Source organism: Daktulosphaira vitifoliae, unplaced genomic scaffold (genome assembly GCF_025091365.1).
Source record: "Daktulosphaira vitifoliae isolate Bord-2020 unplaced genomic scaffold, ASM2509136v1 Scaffold_4, whole genome shotgun sequence".
Classification (NCBI taxonomy): Eukaryota; Metazoa; Arthropoda; class Insecta; order Hemiptera; family Phylloxeridae; genus Daktulosphaira; species Daktulosphaira vitifoliae.
The window spans coordinates 27332818-27338398 of record NW_026099575.1 but is presented as its reverse complement, the minus strand read 5'-3'; the positions used below and the strand labels follow the sequence as shown (position 1 = coordinate 27338398).

The following is a 5581-nucleotide window of genomic DNA, read 5'->3' as shown; positions in this document are numbered from 1 at the left end:
AAACCGTTTTTATCATCTCAATCTCAATTTGACAGTTGACTGTCAAAGTTAATTTTGCATTTTTTCAATTACTCCATCTGAGTATTCAAAAAATAACACGACACGATTAAAGACTGCAAATAAAACATCAACAAGAGTTCAATGGCTCTGGCGGTGGCTAATAATAGTTATTTTGAATATAACAGCTCTCTACTTAGAATGAATGAACAATTGTTCCTCTTATCTCACTGTACATGTATCGACCTACCGGTGTCTCGATTTTACACATAGATGTTGTATTGATCAGACACGAGGTGGCGGCCAAATTGTGGAAATGCGCATGCGTTTGGAGTTGGCTTCAATTAAACCGCTTGCACGTTTAGAGCACAGTAGTCCGGTACGGTCGTCGAAGTACCTTGTTAATGTGTGTCAAAAGTGCTAAATCTACTGTAGGAAACTACTCGGATATTTCTTTTTTTATTTGACATTTAATGACAAATTATAGAAGCCACCAGCTGTTCAATTCAAATGCTTCTACATAGTTGAAAAAAAATATAATAGTGTTCAAAGTATTGAGATAGATCGAAAAATCCACGTGCACAAACTTCTAACGGATAAGAAAATCATAAAAAAATGACGGAAACGGTGGCGCTTACAGGAATTGGACCACCAGAGAAGTAAGTTTTTCTATACATTTGGAAATAATTAAATCGATATAAACTTTTTTTAATAACAAAGTAGGTTACACTAATATACAAGGACAATACGTGCGTTCACATCATACATGTCTTTTAAAATTTGTGTTGTATCGTCCTATTTTTATGTTTCAACAAATTTAAGCATGTGCTTAGGTATCGATATTTACGTTAGTTCACGTTCTAGTTTATACATATTAAAAACTCTTATATTTCTACAAAGGCGATAAATAATTTAAGTAAACTATACATTTGACTAAATAAATACACATGACTCTCACTTATCGTAAAAGAAAATACAAGAGTTTATCCAACAAGTGTTATATTTTTGTTTATCATTACAAATACATGTTATAAAAATTTTTTTTTATAAATAGTTTAAAAATTTAATTCATAATACAAGCAAACTAATATAAGCAAACTTAATTAATTCTACAAGAAATTGTTACTAACTAGTTTTCTTTTTTTTTTTTATATTTTTTTAGATCACTGTTTTTGCCAGTACGATAGTACAAAAATAGTAAACATTTCTGATAAACGAATTAACACTTTGCTCTTATTAAAATTTATTGAACGTATATTATATTATAACATATATAGTTCTTATAACGGTTGAAGAACTATTCTTACTAATTAATGTTCAATAGTTATTATTGAACATTAATTAAGTAAGACCGGTATGTAAAATGTATTTTTTCAAAACATAATCTAAATTAATAGTAAATATTTTTATCTTATATGTTTATTACATTTAGATATTTATTTAGATAATTTTAAAAAATCACATAAAACATACAAATAAGGACTTTGGTATAAATGAATAAAATATACAAGACCATAGAAACATGAAATTTTTCTCCCTCTTGTTAAACTTGATTTTTTCCTTAATATGTTTATTAGTATTAATATTTAACGATACCGTCAAATAATCATTTTGATTGACTATTAAAACCTATTTAATTAATTTTACGATTTTGTAGTAAAATAATATATAAGCAAAAATATAATCTATACTTAAATGAATTACAATAGAAAAATAAAATTGTATTTTTACACTATTTTTTACTTTAATATTGTATAATTTATTTTATATTTTACTTTGGAAAATATGTAACATTAAATATACGGAATGTGTGTTGTGCGCAAAATTATTAGCCGTCAACTAAATTCAATTTTATCTTGTTTGATATAACTATAAAATAAATGTTCATTAATAAGATGTTTACATGAAGTCTTGTTTTTATTTTTTTTTAATATGAATAATAGACGATTACATGATGGCAACTAAGCAATAAAAAAATAGTAGTGTACACTATACTAGCAGTTTTATTTGAAATATATGGAATGACTAAAACTAGTATCTAAATTTGATATTAAAAATTAATTTAATATGCTTTTTGTAATTTATTTAAAAATTAATATCAGTGAAGTATCTACGCTTTAAAAATGTTTATTACCTATGACAAATGAAAATGTAGAATGGTTCACTTTTTAGATAGTAAAATTGTTGAAGCAATTGAATTAATAATAGATTACTTTAAATTAATTAATTCCATAGAAAAAGTATTAATTTTACTGAATTCAAATTGTTTTTAGTGGCATTAAAGAACAAAAATCAAAATCATACAATGTAAACTTAATGTCTGAAGAAATTGTTGCTCTGCAAGGAACTAATGGAACTCCACCTTACGACCCACATGCTCATCGCGTACTTGAACATCCAACTACGTGAGTTTATTTTCTTGGATACATTAATCTTCATAATATATGAAAATAAGTATTCTATACTTAGTATGTATACAATGTTTACATTAATTTTTAACTGTCTAATTATCGACTAATCGACGTGAGCCTTAATAAATCATTTATGATCTAGCTATTATTTGCATTACATTAATGCCAACTTAACGAATACATTTTTGTTTAAAAACAATTTATTTACACTGATTCCTTCAAAAAATAAGAATCTATTTTTATAAGTTCAAGTTGATTATATTGTAATATTATTGTAATTATTAGACACTTTTTTCTCTTGCAATTTTCTATCCTTTATTTTTGCATAAGTGCCAAGACTACCTTATGTTGTAACACGGTGATATTTCAAATTTAATGGAATACATTCCGTTTACATTTGCTTAGACATCTTTCGCTTTTTCTCTTTTTTATTTTTTTCTATGTCATGCAATTTTTTTTCTGTACCTTAGTAGACTCATAAATGCATCGAATATTTTTCTGTTACCTGTTACTCATTCTCATAATGTAAAGCTTAGTTTTATTTTCTCTAAATGCTTATATACTCACCTTTATAGTGCGTGATTTACTTTTATACTGTTATATATTTTATGAAATCTTCTAATATATTCAAAAACTCATTTCTACTAACGTGATTAAGAAAGCCTAATTTCTCTTCTTGATGAGTACTTTTACACACTAAAAAAAAACTTATAACTAAGCCTCTTAACAAGGATTTTTTGATATTTCGTCTCTATTGTAAGAATAGTAATNCGTGATTTACTTTTATACTGTTATATATTTTATGAAATCTTCTAATATATTCAAAAACTCATTTCTACTAACGTGATTAAGAAGGCCTAATTTATCTTCTTGATGAGTACTTGTACACATTAAAAAAAAAACTTATAACTAAGCCTCTGAACAAGGATTTTTTGATATTTCGTCTCTATTGTAAGAATAGTAATTTTTTTTTTTTAAATAATTTGTATTTATTTTTTCAAGTATCCTAAATAGGTAATTGTTCATTTATAGTAATGGAGAAACCTTAATTCATTTAATCAAAGGCAGTCTGGGTACCGGAATATTAGCTATGCCAAGTGCTTTCAACAACTCAGGTTTACTGATTGGGAGTGTCGGGACCATTCTTATTGGAATATTATGCACTTATTGTCTTCACGTTTTAGTGAGTATTTTATTTATTTTATTGAAAAAAAAAACATTTTTTTCTTCTTCTATGAATTGAAGTAATTAAGTTATAAATCATACCTGATTCAAATTAGTTCTAAATCATAAAACACAGTTTAGCATTAAAAAAAGTTTTAAAAAATAAATGATCAGTTTTACATCCTACTATTTTCCAAACTTAAAGAGTCGGCCTAGCGTAGTGGGTAGAAACGTATGTTTCGGGGCCAGAGGTCTCGAGTTCGATTCCCTGTAGGCCAACGAGATTTTTCTTTTGATTTTCTCATTGGTGAAGTCTGGTCTCTAGTGCAAGCCGGCCATTATACCCGTCACGTCCATTATTGGCTTAGCCAAGAACCATCTTTGGTCATTTTAAAATAAATTTAAAAACTTTATTTGATCGCATATTATTAGTTGTGTAACTTTAACATAAAATAAGTTTATGATCATTTATGATACTTGATGCTTGTTTTTTATTGCTTAAGTATTCCATAAAATTTTAAATTTATTTTTAAGTTTACTTTTTCATATTCCTCACTGCAAAATAGGAAATTTAATTTAATTTTAAAATGAAAAATATAGTAGTTCATTATGTTTAAACAAGAATCGCCCAATTAATTGAAAACAATTAATTTGAATACCTTTTTAAAACAATATAATTTGATTCTTTATGGACAGTACGTGCGCAATCTAGCAAAATATTATTATATTATTGTTTTTATACTACTCAAATAAGTTATTTTCACTCTTAACATAGTATTCTATCATTATTATTTGGGTTACAAATCTGGTCTACATTAGACCCATAGCTCTCATATTTCATTAAAATTATTGACGTCATGAAAAATTATGTCTTATACATTTATGTTTTTAGANCTGGTCTACATTAGACCCATAGCTCTCATATTTCATTAAAATTATTGACGTCATGAAAAATTATGTCTTATACATTTATGTTTAGGTACAATAGAATTTAAGTAGTCATTAATTAATAAAACAATTAATGAACTCTATGTTAATTAATAAAATTTAAATTCTGTCGAGTAAAAATAAGCTGACTTATAAATAATTATTAGACTACACCCAATATTGTAATACTTTTTATGGAGCAATTTCATTTTTAAACAAAAATAATAACATCATTCATTAATGTCACTCAATATGCTGGTACATTTTCTTAGAAATTACTTAGAGCATAATATAATATTTTATATGACGTAATTCTGACTATATTATTACATGAAGTATCAAGTTGCTGAATTAATACATTTCTAGAGGTAAAAAATACTTGATATATTTTTAATTTCAATCGAATCTCACTTTTATCCGACACTGTATGTTAAAAATAAGTACACGCAACGCAACTATCTCATGGACTTTGTGGTGTATATAACCTTCCATACAATATAATATATGAATAGTCATTTGTTAAAAGGGACCTTAGCAAATTTTTACTCAATAAGTTTTATGTTTGAGCATTTTATAATATAAACACGTTTTTTTTCAAATGTCATTTTAAAAGTGGTATTTATGTGTATAAAATAATTTTTAAATACACATAATATGCGAAAAAAATAGTTTTTGTCTATGCTGAAAAATTAATCAGAGTGGACATATATCGCTTGTAACAAATGAATTTTCATTTAATTTGTTCTTACACTACCAATTTTTACTAATATTTTTTATAAAAAGGTTAGATCTCAATATATCCTGTGCAAAAGAAGACGAGAGCCCATTCTTAGTTACCCAGATTCTATGAAGTACGCCCTACAAGATGGACCGCAGTTCTTGAAATTTTTAGTCCCATTCTCTGCGTTGGTGATATTTATTTCATCTTAAATAATATATAAATAATAAGGTTCAATGAAAAAATAGTTATATTCAAGTTGTACTGTGAAGTTATTCTTGACATTAGTACTCCTTAGACACGTAAAATAATAATATAAATTGTATACGAGTCTAATGACTGTGGTAACGTATACTTCCTATAG

The 5581-nt window shown here is 26.2% G+C and overlaps 1 protein-coding gene across 2 annotated transcripts in view; it reads left to right on the top strand.

Moving 5' to 3' along the window:
- Positions 1-347: 347 nt before the first annotated feature.
- The window catches only part of LOC126905299 (proton-coupled amino acid transporter-like protein CG1139), a 10262-nt gene continuing 5028 nt past the window's right edge, over positions 348-5581 (top strand). The window contains exons 1-4 of one of the 2 annotated variants that reach the window (XM_050684866.1): positions 349-656; positions 2271-2402; positions 3441-3591; positions 5283-5404. In XM_050684866.1, the coding sequence (XP_050540823.1) occupies positions 613-656; positions 2271-2402; positions 3441-3591; positions 5283-5404 (449 nt within the window). In that variant the 5' untranslated portion in view covers positions 349-612. Of the gene's footprint in view, positions 657-2270; positions 2403-3440; positions 3592-5282; positions 5405-5581 lie in introns of both variants that reach the window. The other variant, XM_050684867.1, reaches the window with a different exon arrangement.